Genomic DNA, 25,349 nt, shown 5'->3' with positions numbered 1-25,349 from the left:
TGTGCGACATTTGGAACGATGATAAAGTACCTTTAAAGTACAAATAAAGCACAATGACCAGAAAAGTACATTTAAAGCACACTGAAAAAAAGCACATTTAAAGTACTGTACTTTAATTGTACTTAATACCAAACAAGCATATTTAAAGTACTGTGCTTTAATTATACTTTATACCAAAACAAGTATATTTAAAGCACTGTGCTTTAAATATGCTTTCTAAACAACATTCCAATGTGCAACATTTGGAACGACAATAAAGTACCTTTAAAGTACAAATAAAGCACAATGAATAGAAAAGTACATTTAAAGCATACTGAAAAAAGCATATTTAAAGTACTGTGCTTAACGAGGTTCCATACCATATACCAGTAAGCTTCTAGCTTACCACATATGGAGCTTATCAAAGTATTGGTAACACAAGTATGTCACATGCAAGCATACATTACCAGTAACTATCTCCTGTAATCAAGCCTGTATTTGTAAGTCCATTAAGTCCTTCATTTTATATAAATATGAACAGTTTTATACATCCATTGCAATATGCAACCTTAGCACAAGATGGCCGTTGGTATTTTTCAAATCTAGAAGAATGTAGTCATGTGACTTGTATATGTAAACGTCACATGACCATGATGACCACATTAAAGTACATTAAAGTGCACTGAAAAGCACATTTTAAGTACTCTTACATTGCTGACAATACCGGGGAAAACCAATCCAGGTAAAGTATACATAAAGTACTGATAAAGTATATTTAAAGTACACACTGATGTTCAAAATTTGGTTAAGTCCAAAATAAGCACAATTAAAGTATACTCACTGACACTGGGAAAAAACTAAGTCCAAATAAAGTATAGTTAAAGCACAAAAAATTTCCCATATTTATCCAAATATTCATGAAGTATAATTAAAGTCATATAAAGCACATTTGAAGTACCTTTAAAGTACACAGTTTTTCCAGGATATGAAAAATAAGCACATTTAAAGTACACTTTATATGTACTAATTAACAGAAAGTACAGTTAAAGTACCCTTAAAGTACAGATAAAGTACATTTCTAATGTGCTTTATTTGGTTCAGGGTAGGTTTATTTATTATAGCCTAACTATTCAATGAACCAGTATGATACCAGTATTTTAAGGTAGTAATACGAACATGTCTCTCATCTATTTTATAGGTAAAGAAACCCCGTCTCAAGGAGCTGTCCCAAAGCGAGTCATCCCTAAGCGAAAGCAGCATAGCACTGGTAAGACAATGTTACTTTTATGTGTATCTGTAAAACCTATAACCTCTATTCTGTGGTAGATGCTTCAATTTCAAGAAGAATGAATTAATGTTATTTTTATTGCATGACACAGTTACCCTTGAGGAGGTTACACTCCTTTGACTCCGCTTTGAACTTAATTTCTCAATCATTGTACCTACCGAGTTACTCTTTATATGAAGACATAATGAAACACTAGCTACTTCATGGTCGATTATTTTCGGAAATATATCAATGCTTAATTCACACACCAGAAAAACTGGTCTGCAAAGGCCATTGACAACACCTTGACTCTCTCCATAGACATATAATTAGCTCTTACATGTTTGCTGAGAGGCCATTTGTTCCCATCCCATACTATGTATGTCCGCTTGACCTTTTGGATATGTCATACTTTTATCTAATAAGTTGTAGCTTCATTATCTCAAATTATGGTCCCCTTGTTTTTTCTGTATTAAAGCAGGTTTATAAATACCCTAACTATTTAATGAACCAGTATGTGTGTCTTGTAATAATATTCAATGAATCAGTATGATACCAGTATTTTAAGGGAGTAATACAAACATTATCTCATCTATTTTATAGGTGAAGAAACCCCATCTCCAGGAACGACTCCTAAGCAGGTGGTCCCTCGTAATACTGGTAAGACATGTCATTTCTAATGTATTTGTGAAACCTAACTACTTATTTTGTGAATACAAGCTGGTGACTATATTCTGTGGTAGATGCTTCAATTTCAAGATGAATGAAGTGATGATACTTTTAATGCATGATTCTGTTACCCTTGAGAAGATTACACTGATGACTCTGTCTTGAAATTGATTTCTCATTCAGGTCCCATCATCAGGTATTACAAACTATACAATTCAGATTTAATTTTTTGAAATGTTATTAAAGGTACAGAGTGTGATTAGCCAGCTAAAACAGCGCCAATTTCAAAGAAATCAAATTTCAGCATTAAATTTCGGGATAAGTATACATGTACATGTCTCAAGAATAGTAAACATGAAATAATGTCAGAGTCAGACAACATAATGAACATTGACTGAAACTAGATGTATATATGTATACATGTAATGTATGCTTTCTTCTCCTTGGTGGTGAGTAGTCAGTTGAAATGAAGATGCAACATCAGATAGTTAGAGGTTAATAACTGTGAATCAGTTATTTGGAGGGCATTGTGAAAAATCTAAACATTTTGCCTTTGGAACCGAGGAATATCCCGAGGTCCAAAGCAAATTTATTAACCGTAGTCAATTAAAATAACTCACAATTTTCCTTAAAAATAAAAAAAATTACGTTTTGCCTTTCCAAATATTGAACAGGCGAATATGGTAGCGCGCAATCCAAATACGGCGGCCAGCACGTGCACAGTTTGTTCGACGCACAACACCACGCACGCGGAGGCTACTAATATTTATGCTGACGGCGCAGAGGTCCACTGTCGAATATTAGTAACCACATTCAGCATTTGCGTTTTGGCAAATAAATAAAAATGATTGGATCGCATGTATTGCATTTATTCATGAGGTTATGAATATAATTCATACACTGGTCTCCCAAACATCCCAAAGGCATACATCTTAGGGGCTGTACAATATTTATGAGTGCCGGTGAGGGAAAAATTAGGGGGGCAAGAATATTTTGGCAAGTTAAAAGGGGGAAGCAATGTTTGGCAGGTGGAAAGGCAGGGGGCAAGCAATTTTGGCAGGTCGAAAGGGGGGAGGGCAATTTTGGCACATATTTTACCGATCACCTTTTGCAGAACACATGCTAAAAAGGCTTCAATACAGAACATTTAAATGAAAAATTCGCTGCTCACTGCACTCACATTATAATCTAGACCAAAAGTTTGCAAATTGGGAACCCAAAAACTTGGCATTTGCAAAGGGGGTGGCAAAGACTTTTGACAGGCCAAGAGGGGGCAGCCAATTTTTGGCAGGCCGAAAGGGGTTGCAAGGATTCTATGGCACGCCATTAGGAAATCACCCCCCCGCTGACTTACAATTATTAGGAGAGACATACATTGAGCAATTACAATTATGACTGAATTGCTATACCACTGACTTGTACTTCTACCATTCAATATGATGGTGTCTGGTGGATGCACACCTCATAATCTGCATCCATTCATTGGAGAGGACTCAGAGGAGCATGTATAATGTATTGAATTATCCAAGATGCAATTGTACTTACTGACTTGTATACGACATAAATAAAATAAAAACTTTGTGTGAAAATTGATTAAAATCCTATTAAATGAAATGTCAGAAAGCATATAGAGAGCAACATAGCATAGAGTTGAGTATAGAAGATTAGTAAGGAAAACTGCCTAGCTAGAATGTCATGATCCTTTAAATAAACCAGAACAGATGAAACTATTAGAGAAAATGAACAGATACTATTTTATATCCAGATGTACTGATATAGGAATATTATTGCCAAACCCAAGTAGCATTCTATATCTGACATTCTATTAATGTATTGTCTGAGAATTGAGTATTGTCAATCAACCAATATGACTTTTTGTTTGTTTCTTTGTTTTTGTAGATTCACCTAAAAGAAACCTCACTGCTGCTGGTAAGTTGCAGGCATTCTTATTTCAACCAGGGTTTCTCTAAAACAAAACTATGTGTAATTTTGATAAATGTTCATGCTCATTGTTTCATGTTACATGATTATGACACAAACAAAGTATGCCATTTGTCAATTCAATTTGAGATACGTTGAAACTGTTCCATTTCTTTTGTACTTTGTTGTTTTAAGCAGCAAGTTCAATTTTACATCTTGTTTCTGTACAAAATAGCCAAGAATTATAGACAATTATTAAACAAATAGACTGTCACAATTTGGGGATAAAATTACATAAACATGACTGTGTGTACCATCCATGATCTGTCACTTCTTTTCAAATTTACATTTAAATTTAAATGGAAGTCATCTGAATTCAGAGAAGTAAGTACTTGAAACTGATCATTGTTATAATGTGTCAAAAAAAATTTAATGTCATCAAAGGGTTGCTCTTGGTTAAATAAGATTTTTATGAAACTTGGTTGAAACAAAAAAAACCACTGGATAACAATGGTATGCCTGGACTTTTTCAGGGAAGGCAATGAAAAACATTTGCCCATTGAGCATTAGTTTGCTCCAATTTTACAGGGATAAATTTTCAGTTTCATATTTGAAGTGATAGATGATACACAATGGTTTATTGTGCACGAAAATGTGAAATTTTACACTATTTTATACTCAAATCAAAGTGTTTACCGAATGTGTGCGTATTTAGACTCCGTACACTGGACGTTCTTACCGTTTCCGATGTTGATTAATTTTTAAGATACTTCTTGCATCGATCCCCAAGATGCAGAAAAAACCAATAGTCATATATCCCATGTAAATGAATAATAACAAAAATCACTGATCCCTTGGTGCCCTCACTGCTGATCATCACCCCTTATCCACCTTTGGTCTCATGTGATGAGGATGCTGAGTTTTTGGGGCGCCGAGGCGTCCCACAATATAGGCATGAGTTTGTGAGTAGCTTCTAATTTCACTCTTACTAGATTTACTCCGCAATTGTTTTGCTAAAATTATGCCCTTGCTCAGAAATAAAACCACAATATGCTTGGATTTTATTTTATTATTGTTTTCTGTTATGCACGGGATAAAATGGTGTGCGATATTCTTTGTTGAAAACACAAAATTAATGGATTTGTAAAAACACCAAATAATCCGTGACCTTTGTACCTTTGTAAGGCTTTTAAACTGGTTTAAAAACCAGTTTACCGCCTCTTAGAACCCGATAGACGGTGACCAACACCATGGACCACAATAGCCTAATCTCAATGGCATAGTCCAATAACCTCAATTAAACAATCATAGTGCAAAATTTGACCTAAGTTGCAGAGTATGAGTTTTTGTACCCAAAGTTTCAAAGTCATTCAATGAATGTACAAATGTATTGGGGTTAAACCGATGGCCTTTGTTTGTTAATTACCATAAAATCCATATAGTGGTTATTGTCAAACTACAGTTGCCAAACTTACAATATGGTGACCCAATAATATGATTTTTATTTGTGGATGAATTTTGCTGTAATCAACGGAATCTGGCGAATGATTCAATTTCAGTCCAGATTGATACCAAACATATTAAAAGTTTGTACATTTTGATGAAAATGTGATATTTTCTTTTGAAATAATGCTGGGCTTTTCTTCTTACCAACAAGAAATCATCACCACTACGTATGCATTATTTTTGTGATGACCTTCAAGATAAATTGGCTATCAGAAACAGAGATAAGGTTGTTTATTCTACCAGAAGAATTTAGGCAGATATGAAATATGTTCGAAGTTTTATAATACTAGTCAACAGTCGTTATCAGGTGTTAAGGCATGAAGCTGTTAAAGTGACACTCTCCGTCGAGTTTTTCGATAAATTCATTAATTTCTCAAAAAGTAAAAATAGCAGTTTAACAAATAATAGTTCAAATGAAAGCCATTATTGGGGGCATAATTATCGTATCATTAAAATAGGTCTGACACCAATTAAAACATGTGTTTTGATGTCCCAAGTTCATAGTAAAATATGCTCACGCTCTTTTTACAGATGGCCTGGAATTTCATATTTCGGTTGCAGCGATTGCCCAAAAATAGGTGGTATGCTTATGAAAAGCGCTTTCCGCTTGGAATGTAGATAGTTATTGTTGCTATTACTGTTCGCGATTTTAATTTATGCATTCTTTAGCCGACAATTTTCAATGCATTTTACACTCAAAATGTCGCTCGCAGAATACTGATATTTTAAACAGTATCCGTTTTTTAAACGAAACTACTGTCCACATTGGTTCCCAAGACTTTGATGAAAACATAGATACCAAATCAGACTGCATGTGACGAACAGATTTTAAACTAGAATTGAAAGAACCAGCCTATGCCCTATGAAAATGCTGTTTCGTAATAAATCGCGTTGTGATAAAAAGAGGGAATTTTGGACATCCTTTTGGCTGTTTTTTATACCAAGGAAATGCGTGACCTACCTCAAACTTCTCATGTAGCCTTGACTTAATGTCCGTGACTGTTTGATATTATTGAATTTAGACGATTTGAACTATTTACTTACATTTAACCCGATGTTTGGCCAGAGAATGTTGTATTATATTCCAAAGATGGCGACAGCTACAGACTCACTTTAAACCAGTAAAAAGGACACGCTTCTGCTCAGATGTTTCAGAGTTTGAGACCATATATTCACGGTTTTCCTATTACAATTCAAACCTATGACAAATTTGGCTGGTTTATGCGATATGCTATTTTTCATCCTGATGTGGTAGTGATGTCAGTACAGTGAGCATTTAATTGGGCACAGCCAAATAATTACTAGCGTTCGGTCGAAGCGCTGGTGTACACATGCACACGCTTAATACGCCACATAGATGCGCGAGCTTGAAACAGCTGCTTCAATGCGTTGACGTTGACTGCCACATCAGGGTGAAAAATGGTAGGCCTACATGTATGACTATAAAACCTCAAACGCGCCCCTCGATAAAGGTTGGCAAATGAAGGAGGCGGCAGTTTAGTGAATATGCGAGTGCAAGCGCCGCCCTAACAGTGGAAGGTTTCCGCATACCGAATATAGGTTTATATCATGGCCTCTAGGCCTCATGGTTTATTTTTCGAAAGAAAGCATAATCAATTGAGAAGGGAATGGATATTGCCATAATAATATCAAAGTTAATACTTGTCGTCCATAACAAGAAGGAATGCATCACGATTGTATAATATCCAGCTTTGGTATTTCATTTGATTACACTAAACATATGAAGCTTTATCTTTACTAGATTTATGCACTGAACATTTGCAGACCAGGCCTTCTACATGTAGTGAGCACCACATTAGATTGTGTTTACAAGAAATATTTATAAAATAAATAAATAACATGAATCCATATAAGATTTATATAGTGCACCAGAGGATACAAAGCGCTGTAATTTCGCTGCTACTAGTGAATTATCAGAATCAGATATCATCAACTATGCCGATTGTAGCCGATTAGATTGTAACATCCACTTATTATCTCAGCAGTTCCCCAAAGTCCATTGGATGAAGAAAGATGTGAGCGGTATGAATTAATAAGTGTCGCCTCCTAGAAATATCCTAGATCACCAGCTTGGATGATAAAATATTATCTAGAAACACGCATCTGTTTTTCAAGGTCTCCCTTTCATCTATTGACCTTAAAGAAAGGATTAAAATTATTGAATAGAGTCCATGACCTGACGCAACGCATTATTAATGAGTAGCTATTAGGGACAGTCATGATGTTATGGTTGAGCGAGCAACGTATGACCACTACACAGGTCAATGGCCTGATTGCGATCTGGCGGGTTTTTTAAAAGCACGGTCCCTGAACTACGGTGTACCATGAGGGACATGCAAACTTAAAATAATTTTTCACAAACTCAAATATTTTTTTGCAAACTGAAATGATTTTCTACAAACTCAAATATTTTTTTACAAACTCTAATAATTTTCACGAGAGAGCAAGACTCCCAGCGAGACTCAGGCTATCGAGATTGAGTTTATGCGCGATGCGATATGATTTCTTTTTTAAAGAAGGGTCTTAGACCGCTCGGCCACACGACTTGTTGGTATCCATCTTGAATTTTTTTTACATATAATCGCAACCTCAACATAGGCTTACCACGTGGCAAGCAAAGGCAGAAAACGTACCATATTTTGGAATTTTATTTGCTTAAAAACATTAATGTGTATTAATAGCGCCCAATTGTTGTTAAGGAGGCTGTGTACTCTCAGACATGCATGTAGTAAAAGTGCAATAACTTTGTAATTATTCGCACAAGACATATAAAAGTATACATTTTTATGAAAGCAAGACATCAATAAATCTTAATATAAATACAGATTTGGGGTAAAAACAACAATTCTGAAGAAAATCACAAAAAGTGAGTTTTTGGCAATATTTGTTAGGTACATCATAACAAAAAACACTCTTTCCAAAATATTTTATTTTGTTTTTAGCTCAAACTTGAGGCTCCATTCCAAAAACGGTTTTTTTATATTTTTTTATATCAATTATTGGCCTTATATTTTGAGATATTGACCATATAAGACATCAAATTGAACTTTTAAAATTCACAAAACGCCTATTTGCACAAAAATGATGCCTAAAATCGGAAATAGACCAAAATATAAAAAATGAGAAAACCGTTTCTTGAGTCAATCGTGCTTTTTACGATTTTCATATTGGCTTACCTATAGATGCTGTATTTATTGAGTTATCGTGTACCTAAATCGTCATTTTACCGAGAAAATGAACATTGAAATGATGGCCGTTGAAGTTTAAAGTGGTCACATTTTGCACTTTCATCGAATTTCACAGGGGAATAGGGCAGTTTTCGTTTTTGTACCTTATATTACGCGAACATCGGGTAAATCCACAGCCCCTTGAGAAGTTTGAGCGAAATCCATTCATAACTTGATATTAAAATCGGGGGAAAGAACTTGAAAAACCCACATTTTATCAGCTAAAACGGAGCCATTTGACCACTAGGTTTTTGTGAAATCAGTGCTTCCGTGGTGTTTCCATAAGATGCGCCAAGCGCATGCAGATAAGCGTCAGCGATGCGTAGCGTATTTGTGCGTTAACAAATTGCGCGATACGCAACGCGATGCATTGTTGGGCGCGTGTACCCTGCTGGTTCAACAAAGATTTTCTTTCCTTTTCAATTTCAAACACGAGTGGAATAGTGAAATAAAATCCTTAAAATATTGCAGTTGGAGTTTACAAATCTGGATTTTCATTCCTTTTATTTATAAAAAACATAACAAAGTGCAAACATCAAAAAACCTCAATTTTGCGAAAGAAACAATGTCTAGAGTACACAGCAGCGTTAAGAGGCGCACCATTTGATTTCAAGGGGCATGGGAGTTTTTGAAAAAAACTTACCCACTAGTGAGATGAAAAACAACTTCGCCCACTAGTGAGATGGAAATTTTAAAACAAATTGCTCCCACCCAACTTTGTATAAAGGTATACATTATAATTGAAAAATAAATAAATAAATAAATAAAGGCGGTGAAAATAAATCCTCCCTTTGGAGGAGATAAAAAAATACAAAAAAAATTCTGCCTGACCCAAACTCCCATGCACCCCTGAGAATCTAATGGTGCGTCCCCTGCGTGATCTAAATACAGAAATCCGACAATAAATGGGCCTCTACATGCACAATACATTATATTAAAGTTTGTAACAACAAAATTAAAGTTTGTAATAATTATTCGAGTTTGTAAAAAATCATTTGAGTTTGTAAAAAATTATCAAAGTTTGCAAAATTAAGTTAGCATGTTCCTCATGGTACAATCGTACTGAACATAACATCCGTGGGCATATGACCGAAATTGCCTAGCAATTGACGTCTCATGTCAACACAGTCTATAGTGTGATTAGAACATTATTGTCTGGTGATCATTATAGTATGATCAGTACGAAAAATCCAGATTTTCAAAATTTAAAAGAACCACTTTTTAGCGGGAATTTTCGTAAGTTACACAGCTGAAGTTATGAAAGGGTTGAAAGACTACAATATTATGGCATAAACAAGAATATGTTCGATTGGTCTTTATTCCTATAGGCTGTACCCTTAATTCTAATGATATACATTTTGCAGACATGCTGGATCAGGGAATAGATCCATTGTCCATAGGGGAAGTCTTATAGATAATATTATATCCTGAATTTAAATGCTATGAATGATATAATTAAGATCTTAGACATCAATATTGTCTTTTCAACAGAAACAAGAACTACCTTTAAACAAGAATTTGTCTTTAAAAAAGACAAGTTCACGGATCAGGTGTATAGTACATGTGCTTTGAGCTACTTTGGACTAACATTTAATATTCATATCTAACCTACTCTGCACTTATTCGACAATAAATAAGTGATATGATGCTTAATAATGATACCTGCGTCTTGACTCTGCAAAACAATATTTTTTAAAAACTTCATTTTGCATTTAGTTTTTTAAGCCCCATCGGGAGCCACCTACAGGATCTCATTTTGCATTTAAGTTTTTATTGTGTTGCAAAGTAGCAAAACTTTCTTTATATATGGTGCAATTTGTGCCTGGAAAAGGCTATCCCTCTTACAACCTATCAACAGGTCTGATTTCTATAATGAGGTGTCACCGGGTTTGCAAGAGATAATAATACCAAATCTAAACACCATGAAATTCACCACATCACGACCAAGCTCACATTGGGCGCCCCATTCCTTTTTTAAAGGAATTTTTATTTCACACTGGTACCATTCAGAGTTGTGGTTGTTGCTGCTGTGGAGGCCCCGGCCCCGGGAGTGTCTGTAACTCCCTCAGTGCACTCGGTGATTATTACCGAAGTGGGTCATGAGCTGACAGAGAGAGTAGGAGCACCCTTCCCTGTGCTGGTTTGGGCAGTGTAACTATGGGTAGTCAATCGGTTGTGATGGAACAATCGGCTTGGCCGATAAATCCATTTCCCAATCATACTAGTCAATCACCTATTGATCTAGCGGGGTTTGACCTTGCAGATCAATGCAGCCCATTCAGCCGTTATGGATGGGCAGCTTGGGGTGAAATGGTCAGCTAGGATTTCCACAACCAGTTGATAGCAGCTGTGGTACATAACTAGCTTCCCTGAGACAGGGACCAGCTGGGCCTACCGTGTGGTACCCGGATACACAGCTAGATTCACATGCAAGGACCTACACAGTATCTCTCGGGTATAGCAGTGCACGGCTAGGTTCCCGCGTAGACCCATGCAGGGTCAGTCGTCTGCAAGTTATGTACCATGGTACCCACTACAGGGTGGTTTCATTCATGGCCTAAGGCCGTGGCAGATTATTCCACCTAGTGGTTTTGCAGCACCTTCAGCAGTTGCTCATGCCGGCTGGCAAGGGGGTGATCCTGGCCCACAAGGGCCGGATATAACTCGAGTACTTAGTATGCAGTACTATGCAATACCTCATTAGTGCAGGGATACTCAGCAATGTTTTTTACATAAAGCGCTTTGGCCAGCCAGAGTATTCTGGTACACAGCAAGGAACCCCTTTATAGGGGGCCTATGCAGTGCCACATTGGGTCAGCGGCACTGGGAACCAGCCAGTACCGCACTGGTGCCTCGGTACCCTTAGCCAGAGTTCGCACATACAGCTGTGTCAACAGGGAGGAGGAGGGGTAGTGGTGTTGCAGGGTTACCATGCGGTACCCTGGTGATTGATCCATGCAGGGTCGGGTCACACATAGTACCCACCATCAGCTTGATGTATTACTCCAGATCTCACCACACTGCTTCTAGTGGTGCAGCTCACCTCAAGGAGGGGGGCTACTGGACCCTTACCAGAACAGATGATGGTAACTTGGTGTGTTCGGCTCCTGACAGGGTCAGACAGCACACCAGCTGTAGTAGGACAGAAAGTTCTGGCCAATGGACGAGTATGGTAGACCTATGGCCATCTCCCATGAGGCATACTCAAAATATTTCCATCCATTTTCACAGCACCTGTCATCACCCGTTTTCACAAGCACTTTCGATATCAGAAGCTGACAGGGAGCTCGAGTGGTGGTACTATTACCCCCAACTTAATGACCATTAGCAGCATCATAGCTAGTTGGGGCAGGCCAGAAGAGTACTTAGATGAAGACTAAGTTTTTCATGTTTATGGAGATATCACCGTCAGGACGATGCAAATTACAGGAGTGACTTTATTCTCCTCACACAAGGTCTTGTTGGCAGATGATAGGGCTCCTTGCTCTGGGAGTTGTCTAGATAATATACACAGTGATGTTCCATTAAGTGATAGACCTGTATGCATCCTGCCTGGTGGGTCCTCTGGCTTTGCAATAGATGCTGTAGAGATAGACTAAGAAGCAGTGAAGGCTTTACCGACCCGCCGATCTCAATAGTACCAAGGCTGGTAGACAGGATCGTGAGCGGGATCGTGAGGGAAGGATTCCATTGTCATATTGATCACATCATGCTGGCCAAGGTTCCTCTGTTTCAGGCCAATGGTTGATCTTCTTGTGGGTTTACAACAACTTCTTCCTCAGAGTACCTCCCCCCCCAGGTTGGTTCATTGTCTGCTACACACAAAGGAGTAGGGCAGAATAAGGGGGACACATTCCTTGATACTTACGAACACTTATTGTATTCTTGGCAGGAAATAATGAGTCAGGAAGTTCGAGAATGAGAAATATTGTGATTACGCACGTGATTCACGTTCGGTATGTTGTTAACGCCAGCAAAACGTGTGTAAACAAAACAAAGACTTGCAGTCAAAATAGCTCAAAATTCCACTCAGATTTTTCATGCTCATAATGATGCTCAAAAAGGTCCATGTTCCCTCCATTACTCCCGCCATTACTCTGGCTATACACAAGCATGTACTTTGCATTGCACTATCTCAATACATAGGCCTAGGGCCTATTGACAAAGTTAATTTTCTCGTCATACAAAATTAATATATTTCAAATTTTGATGACATATTTGATATCAGTCTGAAAAATGCATCAAAATGAGTTCAATCAAGCCCAGTTTTGGTTAAAGCCATTCTCCAAATAAAATATCACATACAGGTGTACTCCATAGGCCAATCAATAGGATTCATCAAGTGAAATTTCGCGGCGTAAAAATTTTGGATTTTTAAAATTCCGATGACATATCTGGAATAAGAATAAAAATTGCATCGAAATGAATCCAAACTTGACTATTTTCCGATCAGGGATTCTCGTGATAGAATTTATTGTTTTTAAATGAAGTATTTATTTATTGTTATTATTGTTATTCATCATGTTATCATTAGTATTTAATAAATTATATTCCCTGCAATTTTTTGGATAGAGCCAATATCTTCTGTTTTACTCAAGATGCTACACATCTTACTAGGTGGATGCTGGACTATGGCAAAGAGTAACAGCAAACTGATTATAATTAGAGGGGATGCTAGTGGGGGTAGCCATACTGCCAGATTTATTGTTTTTTAATTAATTATTTATTAATTAACATTGTTATTATTGTTATTCATCATGTTATCATTAGTATTTAATAAATTATATTTCCTGCAATTATTTTATCTCATTGTATATTTTACTTGTTACATTTCAGATATACATGTAGGTGAATGGGAGAAACAAATGGTGATAGGTGAAGGCAAATTGATGTGGCCAAGAGGCATAGCTATCCATGAGAGCAATGGAGATATAGCAATTGCAGACTACATGGCAAAATGTGTGTGTGTTTACAATACACAAGGGAAGTACAGGTTTAATCTTGATACAATGACACAAAAACTATATCAACCCTGGGGTGTTGTTTACACCTCAGATAAATATTATGTTACAGACCAGTCAGCATATGTCAGGTATTATAATGCTGATGATGGTAAGTATTGTGGTAGTTGGTTGTCAGTTGAACCAGGTCACAATGTAGATAATGATAAAGCAGAGCTATATGGAATATGTGTGGACACAGATTGTAATCTGTTGGTAGGTGATTACTATGGTAATTACATAAGTAAACACACAGGTGATGGGAAACACATCAATAGTTTTAATGTTGACATAGAGCCTGTATACATGGCTGTCACATCACATAATAATGTCATCATCTCTGATTGGAGTGTGGTACAAATCATCAATCAAGATGGCTTAGTACATAGGGTTCAATATCCTGGCATGAGTAAGCCACGTGTTTGTTTTCATAGTGGTGTGTTGTTTATATGTGATTTGTATAGTGCCAATATCTTTTGTTTTACTCAAGATGCTACACATCTTACTACCATCCCAATAGATGCTAAACAACAACGTGATGAGTTTGGTGGATGCTATGGCATGGCAAAGAGTAACAGCAAACTGATTGTAATTAGAGGGGAGGGTAGTGGCAGAGTTGAAGTGTATACACGTAAAAAATAGACCCATTTATCAACATCATTAAATTAACATATCAATGGGATTATGCTAATTATATTCAATTATTCAAATTAATTTTATTTTCACATTTAATTAATTTTCATGGATATTTTTTTATTTTCACATTTAATTAATTTTCACGCATACTTCTATAGGGTTTTACCATAGGGCAAAATCATTTCCAAAAAAATTGCATAGTTGATCTGAAGAACCGCTGAACCAAACCGAGTCATGTTTGTGCTTATTCAATTGCATTTTTTATGCTTAATCCACATACGGGGACGAAAGTTTGGATTCCAAAAATGTTGGTGTTTTTTTGGCACGTTCAGTGATTCTGGTGGTAAACTCAGATGCAAAAAAATTGAATAACGCGTCATAAAAATTTTAGATTTTGAAAATTTCGTTGATGGATTTGGAATCCGGATAAAGAATCGAGCAAAATGAGTACAAATATGCCTATTCTTGGGTTAGCGGTTCTTAGATAGTTTATTATTTCTTAATGCATGTGTAATTCAATAGGGCATACAGTTACAGTGCATACTCCTTTTTTACCTCAGTTTAAAATCATTATCAAAAAGTGTCATAGTCATCTCAAGTCGAACCACTTTACCAGACACCAGGCGCGTTTGTGTTTTTTGGTTTTTTTTGCTGAATATAAATATGGAAACGAAAATTGTTGAGTTTTTTGAGGGGCAATCAATGTAAGCACCAAAATTCCAACTCAAATTTGCCATATTTTACATTATCTCAAAGTCAATTTTCTCGTCGAAAAAATTTCAGATTTTTAAAGTTTTGACGACTTATTTGGAATCGGGATATAAAATGCATCAAAATAAGTCCAAACAAGCTGTGTATTGGACAAAAGTCCTTATGAAATGATATTATTAGGCCTACACTTCAACTCTCCAGTGAAGCTCTTGTGTCAACTTTATATTATGTTTGATTGTCATTATTCAAATCCATGTAAACAATACATTATTATGACAGGATATCGAAACTTGTGTTCAAAAAAATATTTGTTGGTTGATTGATTAATTGATTGATTGTTTGGTTAGTTGATCAATTCATTAATTGATTGATTTGATCAATTGATTGAGTGAATAAATTATTGATTTTCCATGGTTTATTTGTTATTTGTTAATTCGTCAATATATTTCTTGTTGATCATTATAGATCTTGCTCTTTTGACCAATTTTCCAGGGGGGTTTATGAAAAAATTTGTACAGAGATGTGCCACGCAGACTTTCGGATGCCGACTTTCTCTATACCTACTTTTTGCTAGTTTGCCACCCATCAGTATACCAATTTTTCACAAAAACACCCAAAAAGTGCCCAAATTTGTCCTAATTGGGCGCTTTTATGGGCACTTTTGCCCAATGCCCACTGAAAGTCCTCCCATCGATGTACCAAATCGCTGAAAAGGTACCCTAAAACCGTGGCACATCCCCAGATACCTACTCTGGGCCAATTTCATGGTACTTTATATTACTAACATTGATTGTATGATTCAATCTTCTTGTTAGCACTTTGATCAATTGTTTCAATGGATTATTTCATGATTATGTGAATTTGCACCACTCATTGGTTAAGTTAATTGACTATTTAAAACAACACCCACACATGTTTTATGTCTTGATTGGAGATGATGCTTTATCTTGTCTGTGACAGGTTTGTTATCCAATTCTGCTCTTATTGATTTCACCTTCAAAATTTGCAATTACTCTATAGTGTTTATATCATCTTTTTGTCATAATTTGATATAGAAAAGTAAATACGAAATTGATTAAGTTTTACCACCTTTCAATTTTATCAAATTTGTGCATTTTCTTTTTCAGACTTTAATTTGTTTTCTTTTAAATGTTTTTCGGGATGTGTGTTTTATCAATGCCACAAAAAGTACTTGATCCACAATGATCATTTTAACTCTTCATTATTTGGGAGATTTTTGGCTTTTCATATTGTATTTACCTGTGTGTTTACTTATATGTAGGCCTATATTAGTGTGGGGCATTGTTAGCAATCTACTCATTTTTTTTTTTTTATTTTTGGAATGTTTTAGCAATTGATAGTTTTAAGCAATCTCCATGTAACTCATATTGAGTAAAAAATTCAACTCTTTAAAGAGTATTATTGCAGATGTATTCATGTATTCCACTCTTTCTACATTATTTCCAATTTTACTCCTTGGGAGTTGGTTTCTTAATTTGACTCTTTATTTATATATTAAATTCACACCACTTATTACCTCTGCTGTACCAAATTCCACTAAAGTTTGCATCTGATATCATTACTACATTTACTACCATCAATACATACCAGAGTATAGCATTATAATAACCTATTCACTAAACTTTACATGTAAACTCAACATTTGACCCAAATCAAGCCAGTAAACAAAATGTTACAAAAATGCATTTTTTGAAGACTTATAGGATAGGCCTATACTCCTTAGGCGAGCTTACTTCACTCTCAGAATGTGACAAGATTATTATCACAGGTGGATAGCTCATTTACATTTATACCCCATGCCTGAGATGTAAGATACTCCATGGGTAGTCTTTATTCACTCCTTCTTTTACCAGAATGTGACAAAACAATTCCATCAACAACAAAAAAACATTAAAGTTAAATCAGCTTATAATTCAAAAAATAAATCAAGAACAACATTCATTTGCTTGATTGGGACTAATTTTGAGTTTATTTATCTTCACTTTTGTTACTCACAAATTTATTTATCTTCGTCTGAAATGCTTGACATACTGTCTTGTCTGTAACTCATTGTGTGGTATCATGCTACAGGGTGATTCAAAAATAATGTTACCCAAGTTAATGTTTTTTCTCGTACTTTGATATTATTGCATATTTTGTTTCATATTATTGATATTTGTATTTACTGTGTTGATGTATTGTAATCTTGATTGAATCTTGATGATAAATTTGCCAATCATGTTGGGTAACATTCTTTTTGACACATTCTGTAGTAGCCTGTACTTCCATTGTTGTAAACAAATCTGCACTGTTATACTCCATTGTTGGATTGCTATGCATTGCCAAATTTAGGGGCCTAATTTGGCATCGTTACCAGCCATCTTCCATCGCCATGGTGAGAGGACACCATCATCAGAGACACGCCTTCACCGTATTTGGAACTCCAGGTCTATACATTTTAACCTTTAACCTTTCAACACTGATGCATAATATGATATTTTACAAGATTGTGTTGGGTGTAGGCTTGACAGTGGTGCAATGAATGAATTTTATGAAGCAGTAGGCCTACATTTTATGATATTGGCTTGGATGGGTGGGGAATCGAAGACATTCAGTTTACCCCCTTAATCTTAGCTAAACTGCCCCCTTTGCTGCATCCAATCATTGTTATAAAAATGCATGTGTGTACTAGTGTTGAAGGGTAAAAGCTTATAGTTATACTAAGTAATAGGGATAACCATCAAAATTTCATGTTGCCCCTATTGCTACAAAAGATTGTTTTCTGGATAGAACTCATCAACAGAAGTATTTTGGTGGTTAAATGGCCAAAATCGGTCAAAAACTTTTCGAATTATGAATTTTCAAAGTTTCCCATTCTGACCGGTCATTGGAACGAAATAAAATGACAAGGTCCAAAAATAGCAATTGGGAGCAAAATTGGCATAAGCATATATTTACCTTTATATATTTCTTTATTTTAACATATATGCAAACATGAAACAAGCATATTGTGAAAGTATCAAAGGGGTTTCTTATGAAATGGCACTTTACTAGTCAATGGCATAAATTATTTTTTCAAACCAAGGCATTGAAATCATGCATTTAGAGAACATTTGCCAAAAATCATCCAAGATGGCCGATATGGCACAAAATCAAAATTGCACGCAGAAGTCCAGGTGAACTTTTTTTTTCACAACCAAAAATTTCAATGTTATTGGGTTTAATATAAGCAATTAGTAGGTATATGCAAAAAAATCTTAATTGTCATTGAAGGTCATTGACTCATTCACAACAATAGAGGTTATCCACTTCACTCATCATGCTCATGTGTGACTTCTAACAAAAGGTGCTGGTTCCGGTAGTATTCTTCATTCAAACCAATTCAATGCATGACCTCGGAGTCACCTGCATGACTTTCGCGGGGTAGTTTGATACAGTGATGGTTGCATATTCAGGTACTTCTTTTGAAAGTTCTAAACAAGGTATAGCCAGCAGCAAGTTGTAGATGGTATAGGCCTAAATATAAGAAAACGTTTAGGGTTGAAATCAGGTGAAAAATACATCGAATGAGCACGAAACTTCACATTTATGTTCAGAAAGGTGTCTTCTTAGCATGATTTGAAAGGAGTATGAAAATTCCAAAGGGAAGTTGGTGATTTAATTTGTAACTCGAGATCTACTTGTTCATTTTTTTTTCCTTTTTACAGAGGGTATGATAGAGGTATTACTGACAACTCTGCCAAATTACAGCTCAGTAGGCCACGTTTTTCACCTGAAATTATTGACATGAATATTTTGTGCCATTCCTGAGCAGTGTTGAACTCAGCCACTGGCAATTAAACGCACTGTGGCGATGGACCAATTTTGACTCGGACTTCCAGGAAAATGAAATCAGTTGTGTTGCTGTAATTTGCAAGATAGTTACAAAATATAATTGGCATTCACTTCTCCAATTTTTACAGAAAAATATTGAAAAATAAAAGAATGAGATCAATTTAGAAATGTCTGTGCAAGCAGTGCACAGTTCAGCTCCCTGCATGTCTATGGGAGCGTTCTAATCAAGTTGATGGTTCATTGGTCATCCCTACTATAAAGTAATGATATCGTGATATGAATTTGTCTATGTTGTATCTGTCGACCTAAAGACTATTATTTATTATAAACTAGCTTTTCTAATGTTTTTTTTTATAATATGATATCTATACTTTTTGCTTGTTTTTTAATGTGTATATTTTGTCATAATCTTTTTGTGAATTGAGTTCAATACCCTGTGTTAGGGCCATCAATGTGTCACACACTGTGTTAACTTCATTGTGAACAGACTGTAGCTCAATACCCTGTGCTAGGTCCATCGATGTGTCACTCACTGTGTTAACTTCATTGTGAACAGACTGTACATACCTCATGTTGTTAAGGCATTGTTTGTTTGCCCTCAAATGAATTTTAACAATTGGGTCGGTCGGTCGGGATGTCTTTTTTTTTTCTTTTTTTTAATCACTAACAAACTCTACTGTTTGGATTAATTAAGGCTCAAAATATGAAAAATCAGACAATTTTTGTGTCAAAATGAAACTTTTTCAGGAATTTCCAAAATTAGGTCGGTATTCATTTGTACAGTAAATAGAAAAAATTTTTGATTTCCAAAATTAGGGTCAGTCGGTTGAGGGCAAGCAAACATCTTTTTTTTTTGGCCTTATATGTGATTATATCAAGCAAAATATGAACAATGTGGACTACTGAGTTATGAGCTGATTTGACATCAATTACAATGGATTGCATTTGATGTATTATTTGAAGTTTGACTTTACTATCTGTCTAATTGTCACATTCTGGGGTTAAAGTCAAATACCAATTAAATACTGTAAAAGTAGAAATTTTCGCGAGGTTTTTATTTTTGCGAATTTCGCGAGTGGACATAAAATCGCGAAAATAAAAACTTGCGAAAATACCCTTTTGCATCAGGTTTCTATTGTATCAATATTAAAACCGTGAAATTTAATTCTCGCGCAATTGACAAAATCGCGAAAATATCTTATCGCGATTGGCAAAAATATTGACTTTTACAGTATGACATTGTTCAAATTTTACTTGATTATCACATGTTAGAACTGCAAGGCTGGATAACTTCAAACAGGTACCAATATATTTATTGAAAGAATCTTGAGCTGCAATACTTGAAAGGAAGTTTTATATATTATTTACTGTATACATATAGTAATGTTGTAGAAAGTGTAACATATTACTTCCTCTAAGACTTTGGTTGTGGCCGTAAAGCAAGCATAATGTTGAAAATGAAACGGAAATATTTGCAAAATGAGCATGTGGTTTGTGTAAGTCAGTGTTTGTGGCAAATTTGTAATGTGCATGTACAAGTGTGGGTCACTCAGTCATGATGATGAAATTGAGGGATTTTGAAATTGCCTTCAGGAATGACAATATTTGGTTTTTATCATGGTCTTTTCTAAATGAGACTGATTTTATCATAAGTGAGATATCATAGTCTCTCCTAAATGAGGCTGATATCAACTAATGGACAATTAATTATGATGTCTGAAGATTCTAAGTCTTCTTGAATAGTTGGCGATTGAGATCAAGTATGTGACAGATTCAAGTCAATCATAAAAGAAAGAATGATTTTCCACCTTTGATATTACTTAAAAATGTAATCAATGTGCACAGCTGAAACCAAAGTCAAATTGGCTAATTATTATACCCTAATTATTTTATGAAACAAAAGCATAGATAGAAACAAAGCTTATCTGAATCCTGGCCACAAGGGTTTAAAACTAATAAACGAAATGTCATATACTTGACTTGTGTTCACTTGGATATTATATTTAGGGTTTTTTTGGTCTTATTTATTATTACATTGTGTCTGTCTGTGTGTGTGAGGGGAGTCTGTCTAATAAGATTTCTTTAAACAGTTGCCTTTCCATTTCTGTGCTCATTTTTGTATAGATAAATATTATATTAATTATTATAATAAATCTTTGTAAAGAATTATTGGTGAAAATAAATCCATAAATATTCTGTATTCAACTCAACAATGTCTACTTTGTTGCAATATTTTGTGTTGAAGGTGTTCTTGTTGTGTGATTATAATTACTATTAATGGGTCCCAGACGAAAGCTGATTCCAGAAAATAAAATAGTTTTTGTTGACTTCCAGGGTGGGGGTTGCAAACTTTGACAAAATGGTCGAACAAGGTTTAGAATCTAAAACATAACAGCGGCCAGCATCCCACAGGGGGAGGGGTGGGCAGAGGAGGTGGCAGTTTGACCTCCAATGCCAGATATTGCACATTTCAACAGGCTCTTAGACCAAACACAAAATTAATCGTGAGACCTGCTTTCTTGAAAAAAATGTTTGGTTTCATAACCGGAAACTGGGAAAGCTAGCTCATTGTGGTACGTGTGTGCTGCCTACTGAAGACAGCTAGCTCAAGGTGGTACACATGCGGGTGCTGTCTACTGAAGATGACTAGTTCATGGGGGGGGGTGCTGTCTACTGAAGATAGCTCGCGGTGTTACACATGCGTGTGCTATCTACTGAAGATAGCTAGCTCACGGTGGGACACAGGTGTATGCGTGTGCTGTCTGCTGAAGACAGCTCATGGTGGTACACTTGTGTACTGTCTACTGAAGGTAGCTAACTCATGGTGGTACACATGCAGGTGCTGTCTACTGAAGATAGCTAGCTCGTGGGTGCTGTCTACTGAAGATAGTTCACTGTGGTATAAGTGTGTGTGCTGTCTATTACTTTTCATGTTTCTCTTTTTTTTTCATTGTTGAACTTATTGCACAAAAGAAACATATTGGAAAATTAAATATTGTACACTGAAATAAATCAGTTTTAGAATTTCTTGACTCTTGGTGGCAAGAAATAAAGGAGGATGGTCATTAGAGAAGAACACATTTTTTGGTGAAAGCAGTTCTGCACGCTGTACTGTCATCAACATAGTAAAATGAATAACAATCTTTTGCATTTAGGCCTTGCTTGGATTTTGTTGACTTGAAATCGCTGCTGTTTGGTTTTACATTTCTGACTGAACTATGAAATAGAACTGAACAACTTTTATTCTGTGTTTATCAGAATAAAATACTGCATATGCCATGCTATGGTTGGGCCTACTCGAGTGCCCCACGGTGGCTGTGACGGTGGTATAATGAACCTCGTGTTGCATTAGGAATGCCTAACAAGGTTTAGAATCTAAAACATAACAGCGGCCAGCATCCCACAGGGGGAGGGGGATGAGGGGTGGGCAGAGGAGGCGGCAGCTTGACCTCCAATGCCAGATATTGCACATTTCAACAGGCTCTTAAGGGAAGGGGTATGAGCGTTTGGACAGTATTTATTTTGGGACATTAGAGCACATCAGACATATCAAATTGCATTCTGAATACGAAGAATGTCATTCTGATATCAAATAATTTTGATTTTTGAAATTAGCAATTTAATACACATTTTATGGCAAATCATTAAAATTGATATTTTTGATATTTAACAGTACTTGAAGTAAACTTTATAAATCTGATGATTTATACTTAAAGTGTATGTAGGTGGGATGAAAAGCCGACGATCAATTGAAAATTTTGATTTATTGAAGATATGGATTTTTTCCCAAAACACCAAAAAATTAGGTCTTTTTGGGAAAAAATCCATATCTTCAATATGAAAGGTCAAAATTTTCAATTGACCGTCGGCTTTTCCTCCCTGCTACATACACTTTAAGAATATATCATTAGATTTATATAATTTACTGAGGACTGTTATATATCAAAAATTTGAAAAATATCAATTTTTATAATGTCATAAAATTTGTATTATATTGTGATTTTCAAAAATGAAAATTATTTGGTATCAGAAAGACATGCTTCGTATTCAGAATGCAATTCGATAGGTCTGAGGTGCTCTCATGTCCCACAAAAAATACTGTCGAAACGCAATAAACGCTCATTTTAGATCCCTTAAACCACACACAAAATTAATTGTGAGACCTGCTTTCTTGAAAAAAATGTTTGGTTTCATAACCGGAAACTGGGAAAGCTAGCTCATTGTGGTATGTGTGTGCTGCCTACTGAAGACAGCTAGCTCACGGTGGTACACATGTGTGCTGTCTGCTGAAGATAGTTAGCTCACGGTGGTACACATGCGTGTGCTGTCTACTGAAGATGGCTAGTTCATGGGGGTGCTGTCTACTGAAGACAGCTTGCGGTGGTACACATGCGTGTGCTATCTACTGAAGATAGCTAGCTCACGGTGGGACACAGGTGTACGTGTGTGCTGTCTGCTGAAGACAACTCATGGTGGTACACATGTGTACGGTCTACTGAAGGTAGCTAACTCATGCATGGTGGTACACATGCAGGTACGGTCTACTGAAGATAGCTAGCTCGTGGGGTGCGGTCTATTGAAGATAGCCAATTCATGGTTTAACACATGCGGGTGCCGTCTAGTACTGAAGATGGCTAGCTCATGGTGGTACACATGGGGGTGCTGTCTACTAAAGATAGCTCACATTGGTACCGGTACACATGCGTGTGCTATCTACTGAAGATAGCTAGCTCTCAGTGGCATACATGTGGGTACTGTCTATATACTGAAGGTAGCTCACGGTTATACACATGCCTGTGCTGTCTTCTACTGAAGACAGCCAGCTCACGGTTGTACACATGTGTGTACTGTCTTCTGAAGACAGATAGCTCACAGTGGTACACATGCATGTACTGTCTACTATACTGAAGATAGCCAACTCATGGTGGTACACATGTTTGTGCTGTCTATGCCCCCCCCCCTTTTCGCTACTAAATATGACTGCAGGACCGACGATACGCATGGCCCATCACTTTTTGTCACCAAAGTCGGTATTGAGATGGACTCAGTGCTGACTATAACACCAATCTATGCATGCGTTAGTAATTGTGAGTCTATGAAGTGTCCGTGGACCAGTGTAAACTTTAAAATTTTGCAAATTGAGTTCAGGTCCTTTTTTGTTCAAAGCATTGATAATAGTGTCTCACATCTCACCTAAAACTAGAAATGGATAAACAAGTGGCCGTTTTTTCACTTCTGATATGCACCAATTATTTGCAATTACTAGTACTTGCATGTTCTGAAACAATTGATATATCCCTCAAAACAGGTATTTACAGCTAGTCGGCTTTATGCTCCTAAAAGTGTCCACCGCTGCACAAAGAGTTGTATTCACTCGCTCGGACATCCGGGAACATTGTCCCCTTCGTCCCCCTTTGCACAAGCGCGCGCATAGCAACCAGCTCGAGAAAGGGAACTGCACATCGCACACTGGTTTTACAAGGCTATTTCCCCTTTGTGACGTCAGCCCGACCAAGAGAATGCGGGGATGGATCCGCATTCAACTACGTGTAAACTATAGCACTCATCCTTGATTTGGGGCTTTTGTGTAAAAATTCCTGGTTAAGAGTGAGCGAAACAAAACGGCTATAAATTATTTTGACACCTCATTCGGCAGATTACAACTTTATTTTCACAAATTATACCAAAATCCCAAATTTTGTGACTTTTGATAATGCTCTCTTTTTCCATTCAAATTGGTATGTAATGGTGCCGAATGCTTATCAAAATACGCAAAACAAAATGATCTACCTATTGATTACTTTATTTGGTAATTTAGGTTGAGTGTCATTAAGATATTGCTTTTGTTTTATGTATACTGAATACTTGTGTGCAGTATACTATACCAGACCTGAATAAATGAGTGAGCAAAACAAAGTGGCTATAAACACCTTAATGCATATTATTATTTCTCCTTATTAACACAAAGTAACATAAAGAACATTAATGCAAATGACATTAAAGAGTTATTAAGATCAATTATAAGAAAGTTTTTGACTTTGGAACATTTTATGCTGTTTTAGGTGATTGATCTTTTTTCTTATTCATATGGTTCATTGTAGAATCGTAGCAAGAGTCATCAGATTGGGGGCACTGAGTCTCTCCGAGCCCCCATCCGATGACGCTTCCTCACTGGTTCATTATAATACACATGAATATGGTTAATTTACAGAAGAGTAGCGCGTGTCATCAGATTGGGGGCACAGAGCCTCGCTGAGCCCCCATCAGTGACGCTACCTCACTGATTCATTATAATACACTTGAATATGGTTCATTTACAGAAGCGTAGCAAAGAGTCATCGGATTGGGGGCACCAAACCTCCCCGTGCCCCCATGAGTGACGCTACACCACTGGTTCATTATAATACACATGACTATGGTTCATTTACAGAACAGTAGCGCGAGTCTTCAGATTTGGGGCACCAAGTCTCCATCAGTGACGCTGCATCACTAGTTCATTATATTTAAATACATATGAATAACTTCTCATAGTATATGGACCTAAATGCAGATTATATCACACTAGTTTATTTCATACAG

General features: G+C 36.3%; 1 protein-coding gene across 1 annotated transcript; it reads left to right on the top strand.

The window, feature by feature from the left end:
- The first annotated feature begins 1,155 nt into the window (after positions 1–1,155).
- On the top strand, positions 1,156–16,091 carry LOC140139539 (uncharacterized). The gene is made up of 4 exons (XM_072161261.1): positions 1,156–1,246; positions 1,850–1,906; positions 3,815–3,844; positions 13,426–16,091. Exons 1-4 carry the CDS (start codon positions 1,156–1,158, stop codon positions 14,229–14,231), a joined length of 984 nt encoding a protein of 327 aa, XP_072017362.1. The 3' UTR covers positions 14,232–16,091.
- Positions 16,092–25,349: the final 9,258 nt, after the last annotated feature.

This window comes from Amphiura filiformis, chromosome 2, assembly GCF_039555335.1.
Source record: "Amphiura filiformis chromosome 2, Afil_fr2py, whole genome shotgun sequence".
NCBI classification, from domain to species: Eukaryota; Metazoa; Echinodermata; class Ophiuroidea; order Amphilepidida; family Amphiuridae; genus Amphiura; species Amphiura filiformis.
This window is presented reverse-complemented; position numbering and strand designations above follow the sequence as displayed.